General features: G+C 42.2%; 2 protein-coding genes across 4 annotated transcripts; both read right to left on the reverse strand.

The window, feature by feature from the left end:
* Nucleotides 1–1,207: 1,207 nt before the first annotated feature.
* Nucleotides 1,208–4,306, reverse strand: LOC145349159 (BTB/POZ domain-containing protein KCTD21-like). Of its 2 annotated transcripts, none has more exons than XM_080197557.1 (2): nt 4,284–4,306; nt 1,208–2,778 (listed from the first exon to the last, which is right to left on the reverse strand). In XM_080197557.1, exon 2 carries the CDS (start codon nt 2,758–2,760, stop codon nt 2,029–2,031), a length of 732 nt encoding a protein of 243 aa, XP_080053683.1. In that variant the 5' UTR covers nt 2,761–2,778; nt 4,284–4,306; the 3' UTR covers nt 1,208–2,028. The 2 variants fall into 2 exon arrangements, with proteins under 2 accessions (XP_080053683.1, XP_080053684.1); XM_080197558.1 differs by lacking the exon at nt 4,284–4,306 and adding an exon at nt 3,796–3,858.
* A 2,636-nt stretch (nt 4,307–6,942) lies between these two features.
* Nucleotides 6,943–9,393, reverse strand: lipt1 (lipoyltransferase 1). Of its 2 annotated transcripts, none has more exons than XM_080197559.1 (2): nt 9,329–9,393; nt 6,943–9,202 (listed from the first exon to the last, which is right to left on the reverse strand). In XM_080197559.1, exon 2 carries the CDS (start codon nt 9,179–9,181, stop codon nt 8,051–8,053), a length of 1,131 nt encoding a protein of 376 aa, XP_080053685.1. In that variant the 5' UTR covers nt 9,182–9,202; nt 9,329–9,393; the 3' UTR covers nt 6,943–8,050. The 2 variants fall into 2 exon arrangements, with proteins under 2 accessions (XP_080053685.1, XP_080053686.1); XM_080197560.1 differs by having other exon boundaries at nt 6,943–9,188; nt 9,329–9,379.
* Between the last annotated feature and the right edge of the window lie 5,727 nt (nt 9,394–15,120).

Raw genomic sequence — 15,120 nt, forward strand, 5'->3', positions numbered from 1 at the left:
GCAGTATTTTGCTTTAACAGCATTTATATAACACCTTTCACTACTACAGGATTTCCCAAAGCTCTTTGCAGCCAATGACACACTTTTCAACTGTTTCGTAGTGCTGGAAACACAGCGACCAATTTGTTCATACCAAGTCCCCACAAACAGCATTGTGATAATGACTAGATCATCTATTTTTGTGATGCTGAGGGGTAAATATTTGCCAGGAAACCAGGGGTAACTTCCTTTCTCTTCAAGGTAGTGCCATGGCATCTTTTCTATGCACCTGGGAGAATGGGCTTCAGTTTCCTGTTGAATCTGAAAGATTACACCTCAGGCAGTGCAGCACTCCCTTAGTACTCTAGTGTCAGCCTTATTTTCTATGCTCAAGCCCTGGAGTAAAACTTGAACCCACAACCTTCTAGCTCCAAGAGTACTACCAATTGAGTCATAGCTGGTACCAGTTTAATACACTCTGCTATCCCAATTCCTTCAGACTATAGTCACTGGAGCAACTGTAGCTCCCCCATTACTTCCTAACTTGTCACAGATGTGGCTCAGTATCCAACTGTGTGGGTGCACTTACCCACTAAGCTGTGTGGTATGTTGTAATGGAATATTTTTATTAATTTGGGAAGAAACTTTACTCAGATAACCAAAACTACGAACATAACCTCGTTAAGTTATATTTATGGGATACCAATCATATACGAAATTGTCTGGAGGTAGCTTTGATTCTGGGGCGAGAGGCAGTGAGCTTGTTTCTCCAAAGTACTGACTGCTTGTACTTAATTGCAGCAACAGTTTACCATCTAGTCAATTTAAACTTACAGAGATAGTGTTGATAGTCAACTCCATAACCACTATATTACCATGCTTTTTTTTATCTTTAAGTGCCGTGTTATGCATATACATCCAGTAAGATGTAACTAAATGTTATTTTTTTTTGATCAACAAAGTTTTCTTTGGCAATAGCTATTTGTGGAATCTTGCTGTGTGCAGACTGGCTGCCACATATGTCTACATAAGAGCACGCATTCAATTTATATCATGTGAATTGTTTTGATTTATTTCCATTATGGGGTGATCAAATGCAAGTATTTCTTTCCAAACCTCAATTGGTAATACTATGACTATTTAGGACCAGTTTTGCCTCCATTTTTATTTAAATATCAATAAATCTTAGTTTTGTGAAACAAGAGAAATCAGCAGTGAATATCCATCATTGTGGAAGGTAGACTCAAAACATTGGATTATTATATATGCTTTAACATAGATAACATCCCAAGATACTTCAGAGGTGTAATCACACATGAAAAAAATGACACCAGACAATAAAAAGGCTTATTTTATACAAAGAACGTAGGGATCAAGTTGCCTGGATAGACCATTGACTAAAAGAGTATACATGGATTCAAGAGGTGACTGCCACACAAAACGGCCACAAAATATTCAGTGATTAATCTACAACCCAGGACATCCTGTCTAGAAGAAATGTGTCAGTGTTCACCGAGTCTCAAAAAACGTATATAGAATCATAGAGGTTTGCAGCATGAAAACAGGCCCTTCGGCCCAACTTGTCCATGCCACCCCTTTTTTTAACACCTAAGCTAGTCCCAATTGCCCGCACTTGACGCATACCCCTCTATACTCATCTTACCCGTGTAACTGTCTAAACGGTTTTTAAAAGACAAAATTGTACCTGCCTCTCCTACTACCTCTGGCAGCTTGTTCTAGAAACTCAACATCCTCTCTGTGGAAAAAAGTGCCTCTCTGGACCCTTATTTAGGCTGATTTATTTTTAGGCTGATTTATTTTAAAATAAGTGTCCTCTATAAGTGAATCTAGCAACATTTGTTTAATCTGAACTGTAATAATCTACTGTACCACGAAAAAAAATTAACATTTGTGACATTGCACATGATAAGACTGAGAGATTAAGTGCACAGCTGGTAATAATTTCAGTCCTAAATAAGAAAAAAGAGGCTTTTCATGTTTTTTTTAAACCCAAGATCGGGAACCAACGTCAGTTGGCTTTCAATATTCTCAGTACTGACTGAAATATAGAATCACTGGATCAGCTGAGACAGAGGGAATGGAATGAAGAAGGAATCCACCGTCAACTGCTATTTTTATGATTTGCTGAACAAACATTTCCAGATTTTTGATTTGCAGATGAGATGGTGAAACATAGAGGCTTTTCCAATTCTGCATTACATAATGTCTTTCCATTCTAGTTCCACCGCTTTCAACCCATTCCAGTGAAATGAACTTCAGATTTCCCAGATTGGTACCTGCAGATAAGTTGTCTCCATTGAAAACATAGTAAAATTTGGAATCGAGGTGTTTCAATAAGGCAAGTGATGTGGAAAATATTTGAACATTAACAATTTTCACAGTGTAGGTGCCAACATTATGTAACCGTGAGTCGTGAATGATGTTAAGCATTACGTTCTTTTTTATTTCAGTAACCGGGGATTTGACTGTCTGCAGAGCCTCCAGCAGAGGTTGTATTTGGAAAAAATCAGCCTCTCTGTTCAGAAGATCCAGCTCTTGGAAACCAACTGGAAGGTCCAAATGCGAAGTTCGAAGAAAATTCAGGATGTATCGAAATATTTTTCCATCTCTGTCTATGAAGTAATTTCCTTGCTGATCCTGGCTGGTGGGCAAAGCTCCATTAAACATTAAGCCAAGCATCGATTCTGGGTAGCGAGTTAAAGTCTTTAGGGAAGTGGTGTATAACTTTCCCCCTACATTCAACGTTATTGGTCCTGACATGGTGAGATCCTTTAATTTCTGTAAACAAAATAAAGAGTGTGATATGGAATGTTTAAGAGAAAGGATGTCTTCTTAAAAGTGATCTACCTTTGTTTCTAGGTCCCAGACTGTTCCGTTCTGGTATCAATAATCTTGAATCATGCATAGAGAACTTGTGATAATTCTTTTTCAGAAGGTATATTAGATACTTTTAATGATACCAGCATCAAGCGTGCCCAATTATAAGATGGTATAATTAATTGCAGATTACAGCTTCCTTAACTACATACTCGGAAGTCGAGTTGCACAATTACAACTAAAGCAGCGGATTATTTTTGTTCCCCTTTGAGGTATTAAAGAAAAACTGCCGTTTAACGCCAAGTTTGCAGCAATACTTAAGAGTATTGCTCCAAACTTGGGCTATGTGCCCTTCTCATTAGGTTTGAGAATTACTAAATTTCATGAAGTCCTCACTCATCATTCACCTCAGTAGTTAATCAGTTATTCCCAAATTTTATAGTATGAGATGACACATAAGTCCAGTCTTGTCCTAAACTTCAATCAATACACTTTCCATTAGGAGTTGAATTACAAAAATGAGCAGAAACTCTTCAATGATTTAGCCACCCATGCAATGGTAGTGCAGTAACCCATTTGGGTCATTTAAATTTAAAGTCAGTAGCATTATTCTCCAGATAGCGATTAGAAGCAGGAACCCAAATAATTTTCCCGTGCCTAACTTGGAAGCACAAGAGCCAGATGATTGTACTATCTGTGCTTCTTTTCCAATTGAAATCAGTTAACTTGTCATGAAACAGCAAATCCAAGGCCTTCCTAATCTGTATGTCTCAACCATTCAGATGGATAAACTCACTGAACTAATAGTGAGAGATCTTTACCTTTAAAAAAAACTTGATTCCACAGAGTAACCATTTCGCCAGGCAGCTGTGTTTTCCTTCATAAATCGGAAATACTCCAAAACTAACACTTTGTTGACTTTCAAGTGACAATTACCACACTAAGAAGCGCTGGAAAAGTGATTGTTACATCACTTACGAAAATAAAGATCACTTTTGAAGTTACAGGTCCCAATTTACGTTGGATGTCGAAAGAAATTGATATGAGCACAGTGCTTTAATGGATTTGATTAAGAGCTTCAAAAAGCCTAAAAAAGGTATAAACTGCACCTTCAACACCATGTAGTTGAAAAATTCTTAAACAATTCCCTTTGTTGATCTATGAAAATTCCAGAATAATCGTATTTAACATCTGCCCTTATCATTATGGCTTTAGAGAGAAACAAACACAGTCACACCCTAGACCACAAAAGCACTTCAAGACAGTTTGGATCCACAGACCTATTAAAACTTTGTTTTGTCTTCCTTAAGTATTACTCTAAAGTTTATTTCCTATGACAGCCACCTTATTGTAATGAGATCACCTAGCTACCTTATTGTAACAAGATCACCCAGCTAACTAAATTTACTTCCAGGTTTGATGGAAAATAATTAGAAGCTGGAATGCGTGCTGCAGGTGCTTCTTACCGTCTCAAAAAGGTTGCTTAGCACATTGCATTCTGGGATATGTGGATTTATTATTCCCAGTCCCAGAATACACTGCAAATAGTTTCATTTGCAAATAAACCTGTGTTCAGGTATTTTTTCTAATTCACAGATGATGGGCAATACTGGAAGGTCAGCCTTTAAACAGGGGGTATTCCCCTCCCTCTATCCCCACCCTCAGGGAAACTTGATTCCATAGAGTAACCATTTCCCCAGGCAGGAGTGTTTTTCTTCATAAATAGAAAATAGAATACTCCAAAACTAACACTTTGTCGATTTTCAATCACCACACTAAGAAGTCTTGGAAAAGTGAATTATTGTTGCATCACTTGGGGAAAATAAAAATCACTTTTAAAGTTATTGGTCCCAATTTACTTTGGATGTCGAAAGAAATTGGTATGAATTAGGTGCTTCTTACCTCCTGTGCCACCCCTAGGGGTGGTGAAAAACAGCACGGTGGCACAGTGGTTAGCACTGCTGCCTCACAGCACCACGGACCCAAGTTCAATTCCAGGCTTGGGTCACTGTCTGTGCAAAGTCTGCACATTCTCCACGCGTCTATGTGGGTTTCCTCCGGGTGCTCTGGTTTCCTCCCACAGTCTGAAAGACACGCTGGTTTGGTGCATTGACCTGAATAGGTGCCAGAGTCTAACGACTAGGGGAATTTCACAGCAACTTCATTGCAGTGTTAATGTAGCCTTATTTGTGACTAATAAATAAACTTTACTTAACTCCTACTCCTAATTGCCCATGTGGGGAACCCTTTTCTTGAACTGCTGTGGTGTGTGTGGTGAAGGCATTCCCACAGTGCTGTTTGAAGGGCTTTCTGGGATTTTGATTCAGCGGCAAGAAAAAAATGATGTTTCCAAGTCAAGTTGGTGTGTCAGTGGCAGGAGAACTTGGAGGTGAGTCCATGCTGCCCTGGCTGTGGGGAAGATAGCGGGTTTGCAGTGTGCTGCCACAGGAGTCCCAGTGAGTTGCTGCAGTGCATCTTGAATACAGGACACAATGCTCCCACTGAATGCTGGTGGCAGGGGGAGTGAATGATTAAGAAGATGTCAAGAGTGTCAATCAAGTGGGCTTCTCTATCTGGATGGTGTTGAGTTTTGAATGTTATTGGAGTGCACCCGGAAGCAACTGGAGTAAAGTAAGTTAAAGTTTCTTTATTAGTCACAAATAGGCTTACAGTAACACTGCAATGAAGTTATTGAGAAAATCCCCTAGTCTTCACACTCCGGCGCCTGCTCGGGTACACTGAAGGAGAATTTAGCATGGCCAATGCACCTAATGTGCGCATTTTTGAACTAAGGGAGGAAACCCACGCAGACACAGGAAGAATGTGCAATCTCCACATATGATGTGGGGATGCCAGCTTTGGACTGGGGAAAACACAGCAAGAAGACTCGCAACACCAGGTTAAAGTCCAAAAGGTTTATTTGGTAGCAAAATCCAATAGCTTTCGGAGCACTGCCCCTTCATCGGGTGAGTGGGAGTTCGATTCACAAACAGGGCATAAAAAGACACAAACTCAATTTATAAAATAATGATTACCTGTAAAGACTCACAGTCCAATAAAGTCTTAAAGGTATAGACAATGTGAGTGCAGACAGCATTCAGCACATTGTCTACCTGATATACTGCAGGAAAGGATGTCCCGAGGCATGGTACGTTGGGGAGACCATGCAGACGCTACGACAACGTATGAATGAACACCGCTCAACAATCACCAGGCAAGAGTGTTCTCTTCCTGATGGGGCATGCTTCAGCGGTCACAGGCATTTGGCCTCTGATCTTTGGGTAAAGCATTCTCCAAGGCGGCCTTCACGACACATGACAGCACGGAGTCACTGAGAGAGACTGATAGCCAACTTCTGCACACACGAGGACGGCCTCAACCCAGATCTTGGATTCATGTCACACCATCTGTAATCCCCATAACAACTTGCCTGGGCTTACAAAATCTCACTAACTGTCCTGCCTGGAGACAATCCACACCTCTTTAACCTGTGCTTAACTCTCTCTCCACTCACATTGTCTGTACCTTTAAGACCTGATTATCCATAAAGACTCGCATTCCAATCATTATTTTGTAAATTGAGTTTGTGACTTTTTATGCCCTATTTGTGAATAGAACTCTCACCTGATGAAGGAGCAGCGCTCCGAAAGCTAGTGGATTTTGCTACCAAATAAACCTGTTGGACTTTAATCTGGTGTTGCGAGACTTCTTACTGTGCAAACTCCACACAGACAGTGACCCAAGTAAGGAATCAAACTCGGATCCCTGACGATGTGAGGCAGCAGCACTAACCACTGTGCCACCATGCCACTCCCGTATTGCATCATACTCCTGACTTGTTGATGGTGGACAGGCTTCAGGGAGCTAGGTGACTTTCTTGCAGTGGAAAACCCAGTCTCTGATGTGTATCTTTTAACTGCATTTTTCCCAAACTTCCTTAGGAACACCGCTTTTCCTAATTGACCTCCTACTCAGCACCCACTGTCTTTCTTCTCTCCTATAAAACACTTTTGGTCGAATTTCAAGTCAAAATTGTAGTGCAGCAGCTTTCAGATCTAATTTCTCAGTATTCATTCATTTCCAAAACAATCCAAAGCTAATATTAAAAAAAATTAAAAAATCAAATCATTGATTGGAAATCTTTAATAGAGAAACAGATAATGCAGGAAATAAATTCATAAGATACCGCAGCAGAATTAGGCCATTCGGCCCATTGGGTTAGGTCCACCATTTGATCATGGCTGAAATGCTCCTCATTCCCATTTTCCTGCCTTCTCCCCATAACCTTTCAACATATTACCAATTAAAAATCTGTCTAACTCCTCCTTAAATTTACTCACTGTCCCAGCATCCACTGCATTTTGGGGTAGTGAATTCCATAGATCCACAACCCTTTGGGAGAAGTAACTTGTCCTCAACTCCTTTAAATTTGCTACCTCTTATCCTAAGACTATGACCTCTTATCCTAGAATGCCCCACCAGCGGAAGCATCCACTCCATGTCTACCTTATCCATACCTATTATTATCTTGAATATCTCAATTTGATCCCCTCATTCTTCTAAGTTCCAGAGAGTATAGGCCTAAAAATATGTAGCAAGTCAGCAGAATGCCAACAGTTTCTGTTTTAATTTAAAATTAAAATACTGCTCTATACACTCCAATACCCATTGACTCCTTTACCAGCTAATTTTTAAAAAAGTATCTTCTTGGGATGCGAGTGTCACTGGTATTTATTGTCCATTCCTCAATTACTCTTGAGAAAGTAGTGGTGAGCGATATTCTAGAACCACTACAATCCATTTTTCATATATTATAAGGATTCAATTACAACATTAGATTTTGCACCCTGTATTGTCAGTATTTTATGCATAAATATTTGTGTACATTATACATAGATACTTGATGAATTCAAACATTCCCAACAATAGAGACACAATTACATTTTTTTTTACTTGAGCTCATCTTCCATACAGACCATTCTTTTGTTTCAATGTTTCCTAAAGAAAATAACGATTTCATACTGCCTGGACCTTGTTTTTCAGTGTTTACTAAATTAGCACCATGGATTGCGAGGAAGTAAAGTTTTAGTAAAACTCATCTTCGGTATAAGAGTTGTACAAAAAAACAGATATATTTTTGCTTGATTCAAGCTGTCAGTTGGTAGGTTCAGCAGTATTAAATTCAAGTTTGCTTGTTGAGTTGACATTTGAAAGAAAATCAAAGGCTAAAAAATTACATTATTGCCGTAACTTGTTCACAAAGTGCATTCCACTTGTTATGCAGCTCATTGTCCTGGGAACAAACCCTTAAATGGGCACTTGCCAAAACCATTGTTTCAGTAGGGCAAAACCTGTTGCCAATGAGGTCTGAAGCTAACTGGTCGCACATGGCAGATGGTAGCCAGTCAGAAAACACTTCAATGCTACAGCTTTCAATCCTGCCATGGTTGACGCTCATGTTCAATTTAATGTCTCCCCCTGGTAAATCACGGTGCAGAGAGAAAAGGTGGCTGATGCTGAACTTAGGCGTTCTTCCATAGATCCACTCCCAACTTTTAAGCTCCTGGGTAAACTTGCCAATTCCTGGCAGCAACTGATGGTCTCCAGGATCAATGGGCATGATCTGGCTTTGGAGTCCGTGGCGCTTGGCGTACTCTGCTGCAATGGCATCCATCAGGACATCACAGGTGAGGGTGGGATCCTCTTGGTGGAGGTTTTTCACAGGGGCGGGTGTACTGGGGGTGGCGTTGGTCTCTAGACCTTGATGGGGAGACTGGAGCACAGAGGACAACAGGGCCCTGTCTGAGTTGCAAAGCAAGGTGCAGTGGTGGTAGGCAGAGGTCCTGCCAATCTTGGAGGCAGTGCCTGAGATCTTGAAAGCCCGGTTGAGCAGCAGGTCGTGCCTGTCTGTGGCCGAGATGTCCAGGTGAGGTCGGATCCCCCTCAGGGCAGAGATGAGCAGCTCCAGGTTGCCCCGCCGGTCGTAGCCCTTCCTGGAGGTGAAGAAGGTGAGGTTGAGGTTGCCCAGGTCGTGGTACACGGTGCCTCCCCCGCTCCGCCGGCGGCTCAGCCGGACCCCTCGCTCCCGCATGAGTTTCAGATTGCACTCCCTCCAGGGGTTCTGGTGCCGGCCGATGACCACGGCCGGCCCATTCCTCCAGAGCAGGAGCGCCTGCTGCTGCCGGGACTGCAGGTAGTCGTGCAGCCAGTCCTCCAGAGCCAGGTTCTGGTAGATATCAGTGGAGAGGGACTTGAGCAGCAGAGCGCTGCCGCCCTGGGACTCAGCCCAAGCGGGCAGGCTGCTGTAGCGAGCCGGGCACACACTTCCCCACACTGCCCGCAGTCCCACATTCAGCAAGGGCATCGCGTGGCTGCAAAATACAAACTAACAAGTATAAAAATAACCAAATAGAATGAGTAATAACATTGAAAACAGCCTCCCTTCCCCTGCAAACTGAATATCATCTACACATCTCCTTTCAAATCCTCCTGTTGTGAGTAAACCCCCTACCTCCGGCCCTGAATCCTCGGGCAGTGTCTGTCATTGCAATGGGAGAGGAACTTCTAGCTAACCCCAGATAGCTATTTTCACTCTTCTCTCTCGTTAGCGCCACCTACAACGCGGAGTATCCCTCAACAAAGTTTCTGCTGCTTTGACAGAGGGCTTGCACACTTCAAGCAGATCTTGGGATGGTTCCGCTTCCATGCCTAGAAGATGAAGTTTTTAAAGTTTGTTTATTAGTGTCACAAGTAGGCCTACATTAACACTGCAATGAAGCTACTGTGAAAATCCCCTAGTCCTCACACTCTAGCACTTGTTTGGGTAACACTGAGGGAGAATTTAGCACGACCAATGCACCTCACCAGCACGTCTTTCCGACTGTTGGAGGAAACTGGAGTACTCGGAGGAAACCCACGCAGACACGGGGAGAATTTGCAGACTTCCCACAGACAGTGGCCTAAAGCCGGGAATTGAACCCAGGTCCCTGATGCTGTGAGACAGCAGTGTTAAACACTGTGCCACCATGCATTGACATGGTCCACAATCTGGTGGATTTCAGTGGGAGCAAAGGGGGATAAGGTTTGTTTATTAGTATCACAATAAGGTTTACATTAACACTGCAATGAAATTAGTGAAAATCCCTGGTCGCCACATTCCGGTGCCTGTTTGGTCAATGCACCAAACCAACATGTCTTTCAGACTGTGGGGGCAAACCGGTGCATCCAGAGGAAACTCATGGAGACACAGGGAGAATGTGCAATCTCCTCACAGACAGTGACCCAAACCCAGAGTCAAATCTGGGTCCTTGGCACTGTGAGGCAACAGTGCTAACCGCTGTGTCACTGTGTCGCACTGGGAAAGACAGTGTAAATCAGATAAAATGCATACAGACTACCGAATATTTCATGCACTCCCACAGTCTCTTCACTTCAAAAACACACTTTGGCTGTGAAGTACTTTGGGAGGCTCTGAGATTACGAAAGGAACCACATAAGTGAATTTATTTTTCAATGGTAGTTTTTTAATTCATTCGAAGAATGTGGGCTTCACTGGTTAGGCCAGCATTTATTGCACCACTTGTAATTGGCCTTCAGAAGTTGGTGGCAAGCTATTTTCTTGAACTGCTGCAGGCTAAGTGGTGTAGGCACACCCACCATGCTGTTGGGATGGAGTTCCAGGATTTTGATTTAATGACAATGAAAGAATGGCATTTTATTTCAAAGTCAGGATGGTGAAGGGCTTGGAGGGGAACTTACAGGTAATGGCGTACCCATGTATCTGCTGCCCTGGTCCTTCTAGTCATGGGTTTGGAAAGTGCTGTCTCAGAAGCCTCATTTATCATGACAAGTTATATTTACAATGTACCTTCAGATTTCATTTCAACCATTCTCTGGTGTATAAAGCCTGAAGGGTTTTACACTGTTTCCAGTCCTATAGCATACTAAGGTGCAGGCTCGAAGGGCTAGGTGGCCTACTCCTGCTCCTATTTCTTATGTTCTTAAGGTGGGAGGGCCTTGGGCAGTGGCCTTACCCTATTGAAACTTTGTGACAGTTGCCCCAAGCTTTTGTGTCCCTCAGCACATAGTCCTGAACCTTGGCCAGTCTGCAACTCTTGGCCATTGACAGCTCTTTGCACTGGAATGCCAGCAGGTTCGGGGCAGACCAAAGAGTATCTTTCACCTTGTTGATGATCTTACAGCAGCAGTTGATGCTTATTGCAGTGTCCATCTCTGAGAATAGCCTGTACAGCATTGAGTCCTGCATTAATTGACTAACCTACCGAGCTCATTAATAGATTGAGAAGGGGATGTTGCTTATTGCACTTAGCTTCTGATAACTCTGCAGGCCAGCAGCATATCATCCTTGATTTTGCATAGAAACACAGGTTGCAAAAGTTCAAGGACAAGGCCTTCCATCATCTTCTGAAGGATAACCCCAAAGATAGGAATTATATGTCGGCCATGCCAGAAATGTCCAGATCTCAAAGACGAAAAGAAAAAATGTGCCACAAACACACCTGCCAGATAAGCCAATGTGTTATGTACCACTGAATCCATTAGGTCACTGAAGCCAAGTTTGAAAAGGTAAATGACTTTATCATGTAGTCGAAGAAAACAAAAGGACAGGCCCCAGCACTTGTACAGGGTGGCAAGAATACCCAGGTCATGGCATTTATTGACATCACTGACCCAGCTCTTTCTATTAATTCACAGGCACTCTTTGCTTCAGTTTAAACTTGTTCCACCATTCACTTTGATCATAGCTGATCATCAAAGTCAATATCCTGATTCTGCCTTCCCCCAATATCCTTCGATCCCTTTAACCCCAAGAGCCATATCTAATTTCTTTGTGAAATCACACAATGTTTTGGCCTCAACTACTTTCTGTGGTAGTGAGTTCCACAGATTTATCATTCTCTGGGTGAAGAAATTTCTCCTAATCTCAGTCTTAAAAAATTTACCCCTCATCCTCAAGCTATAACCGCTAGTTCTGGACTCCCCCACCACTGGCAACATTCTTTCTGAATCTACCCTGTCTAATCCTGTTAGAAAATTATAAGTTTCTATGAGATCCCCTTTCACTCTTCTAAATGCCAATGAATAGAATCCTAACTTAGTCTCTCCTCATATGACAGACATGTAATCACAGGAATCAGCCTGGTAAACCTTTGTTGCATTCACTCTACAGCAAGGACAGTCTTCCTCAGATAAGGACATCAAAACTGTACAAAATACTCCAAGTGTGGCCTCACCAACGCTCTGTACCATTGCAATAAAACATCCCTAGTCCTACCTCAAGGAAACTCTGCGTCAGGGTTCTATACAGAAGAACTTCCAACATGGAGAATTTTATAAGGATGGATTTATAATGAATGGAGCCCAAGTTTATGTTACAAATATTTGTCAGCACGAGACATTTTCTCAACCTTAGTGTCACCAGTTTCTCAGACAAGTGGATTATTGTTACAATTGCCCCGGAGGAACCATAAATCAAAATAACAAAACTTACTCAATGACCCACAAATGAAGAAATTGCCAAAAAGATTTCATTTTTTGTAGGTTTAACTTTAATACAGATCAGAACCAACACAAATTAAACATAAATGGTAATGGGTACATGAAATAAAAATGTAAATTCCACTTTAAACAGTCAATATAACAAATGTACATCTTATATGACCACAAGCGCTCACATCATATATGTGGCACTACATACCTACATATTTCCACAATATGCAGTTCTTTATTCATGCAGAGTGGGCCTGCAGTCCTATCTGACAGCAACTTTCACCTCTGAGTCTCGTGTATAATTATCATCAACAAGGCATACTTCTATAAACTCTCTCTCCCTTGGATCATGACAATTCAGATGGCGTAGCTTTCCAGAATTCCTTTACTAACCAATAATATTCCAGTTCACAGTTTAGCCATTTTTGGGAAAATACTCAGCTTTCTGAGCTATTTACACAGCTTTACAGATTTTAGTCATAATTAGCCAGCTTGCAGATTGCCTCCAAGAGCTCCTGACCCTTTATCTGCCAAACAGACAAACTGACCCCTCGAAAAATTGTATCTAGCATGACACGGTGGCACAGTGGTTAGCACTACTGCCTCACCCGCGTTCAATTGCAGCCTTGGTGACTGTCTGTATGGAGTTAGCACATTCTCCCAATGTCTGTATGCCTTTCCTCTGGGTGCTCCAGTTTCCTCCCACAGTCCAAAAATGTGTAGATTACATGGATTGGCCTTGCTAAATTGACCTTTAGTATCCCAAATGTGTAAGTTAGGAGGATTAGCGGCGTAAATATGTGGGGTTATGAGAATAGGGTGGGGTTTGGGACTGGGAAGATGCCCTGTTGGAGAGTCCATACAGACTTGATGGGCTGAATGGCCTCCTTCTGCACTGCAGGGATTCTGTGATCTATGAACAAGAAGACACTGTTTCTAGACATTTAAAAGAGGTAAGGCAAAATGTCCTTTTTCAGTGGGTCATTGCAATTCTCCACAGGGAGCAGCGCAGATTGGACAACTGAATATGCTCAAGGCTGACTCAGGCAGACTTTTGAATGACAAAGGATTGACAAGCATTATGCTGGCCTGAAAAACATATCTCCTAGACTGGGCCTGTGCTAAGTGATAACTGAACTAATGAAAGGGAAAAACCTACTTGACCTTCTGCTCAGCAATCTACCTGTCACAGATAAATCTACTAATGTCAGTAATGATAGAAGTGACCACTGTACAATCCTTGGGGAGACAAAGTCCCCCCTTCACAGAGAAAACCCTCCACCGTGTTGGACAGCACCAAATGGGATACACTCAGAATGGATCTTGTGGCTCAAAACTGGGAAACCCTGAGGTGCCCTGAGCTACCAGCTGTGGTAGAATTGTTTTTAACCACAGTCTGTAAACTCAGAGCACAACAAATACTTCGCTCTACTGTTACCATCAGACAAGGGTTCAATCCTAGTTCATTGAGGAGTGCAGAAGAGCAGGCCTGGACAGCACTGACATACCTAAAAATTATTTGCCAATCTGGTTAAGCAACTACACAGGATTGCACACATGCTAAACAGTGGAATCAGCATGGATTGACAGGGCAAAGTAATTCCAAAAACAGTGGATCGGACCAAGCAGTCCTGCCATCCAGTCGTGAGTGGTGGTGAAGGACAATGAAATAACCAACCAGAGGAGACACCAGCTTCACGCTGTTCCCCAGCACAAGATTGATTACATCAAAAAAAATGGCCCGGGTGAATCGCGACCTGCTGAACGTGGGCTGGATTAAGATTTTTAGCCTCCCACTTAAATTTCCTGCCCCACTATACTGGTCAAGTAGCGTAGAGGGGCAGGAAAACCATGCCCTACATGTAGGTCAAGTTTTTCAATAGTTTGTTCTTGATCCATTTACGAACAGGATCAGTTTCTCCATATCTACTCTGTCCAGCCCTCTCATGATTTTGAACATCTCATACAGATTTCCTCTAAGGCAACTTCGCTCCAAGGAAAATAGTCTCAACTTGTTCAATCTATCTTCATTACTGAAGTTTCTCATCCCTAGAACCATTCTTGTGTAGTTCTGCATTCTCCCCAATACATTCACATCCTTCCTAAAGTGTGGTAACCAGAACTGTACACAATATTCCAGCTGAGGTCTATCTACTGTCTTGTATAAGTGTAGCAAAACCTCCTTGCTCTTGTATCCTAGGCCCCTATTAATAAAACCAAGGATACCATATGCTTTATTAAATACTCTCTCCACCTGTCTTGCTGCCTTCAATGATCTATGCACAAATGCACCCTGGTCCCTCTGCTCCTGCATCCACTTTAGAATGGTACATCTTAATTTATATTGTCTTGCCATGTTCTCTCTCTTAAAATGCATTACCTCACACTTATCTGAATTGAACTTCATCTGCTACCTGTCTGTCCATTCCACCAACTTGTCCATGACCTTTTGAAGTTCTATATTGTCCTCCTCACAGTTGACAATACTTCCAAGTTTTGTATCATCCGCAAACTTTAAAACTGTCCCCACAAATGCAAAGACCTAGGTCATTGATATATATCAGGAAAAGCAAGGGTCCAGGTGCCATTCCCCAGGTGAGCCAGGTGAGTTTCTGTTGAAATCAAATATGAAAACAAGTCCAGGATTTTATGGCCCTTTGTGGTATCTTTCTCATCCCAGTGGGACTGTAATATCTTGCTGGGAGGGAGAGGTTGTAAAATCCTGGCCAAAATACTGCAGATTCTGGAAATCAGAAATGAAAACAGAAAATACTGCAAATACTCAGCAGTCTG

This window comes from Carcharhinus amblyrhynchos, chromosome 10 (genome assembly GCF_965287045.1).
Source record: "Carcharhinus amblyrhynchos chromosome 10, sCarAmb.v2.hapA, whole genome shotgun sequence".
In the NCBI taxonomy this organism is placed as follows: domain Eukaryota; kingdom Metazoa; phylum Chordata; class Chondrichthyes; order Carcharhiniformes; family Carcharhinidae; genus Carcharhinus; species Carcharhinus amblyrhynchos.

Bases quoted from the DNA above. Each gene is read 5' to 3' on its own strand.
- LOC145349159 (XM_080197557.1), bottom strand. From the start codon at position 2,760: ATGTCAGGACCAATAACGTTGAATGTAGGGGGAAAGTTATACACCACT.
- lipt1 (XM_080197559.1), bottom strand. From the start codon at position 9,181: ATGCCCTTGCTGAATGTGGGACTGCGGGCAGTGTGGGGAAGTGTGTGC.